At 38.3% G+C, this 303-nt stretch overlaps 1 protein-coding gene across 1 annotated transcript in view; it reads right to left on the reverse strand.

The window, feature by feature from the left end:
* Positions 1 to 303, reverse strand: part of LOC105527577 (zinc finger protein 676-like) — a 60,872-nt gene that overhangs the window by 37,599 nt on the left and 22,970 nt on the right. The window contains exon 3 of the mRNA XM_011963941.1: positions 6 to 274. Within this exon, the coding sequence (XP_011819331.1) occupies positions 6 to 274 (269 nt within the window). The remainder of the gene's footprint in view (positions 1 to 5; positions 275 to 303) is intronic.

Here is a 303-nt window from a genome sequence, read left to right on the forward strand (position 1 = left end):
ATAACTAAGGGTTGAGGGCCACTTATAGGCTTTGCCACATTCTTCACATTTGTAGAGTTTCTCTCCAGTATGAATTACCTTATGTTTAGCAAGGACTGAGAACGTACTAAAGGCTTTGCCACATTCTTCACATTTGTAGGGTTTCTCTCCAGTATGAATTTTCTTATGACAACTAAGGTTTGAGAACCACTTAAAGGCTTTGCCACATTCTTCACATTTGTAGAGTTTCTCTCCAGTATGAATTACCTTATGTTTAGCAAGGACTGAGAACGTACTAAAGCCTTTGCCACATTCTTCACATTT

The sequence above is a fragment of the Colobus angolensis genome, unplaced genomic scaffold, assembly GCF_000951035.1.
Source record: "Colobus angolensis palliatus isolate OR3802 unplaced genomic scaffold, Cang.pa_1.0 Scaffold631, whole genome shotgun sequence".
Taxonomy (NCBI): Eukaryota; Metazoa; Chordata; class Mammalia; order Primates; family Cercopithecidae; genus Colobus; species Colobus angolensis.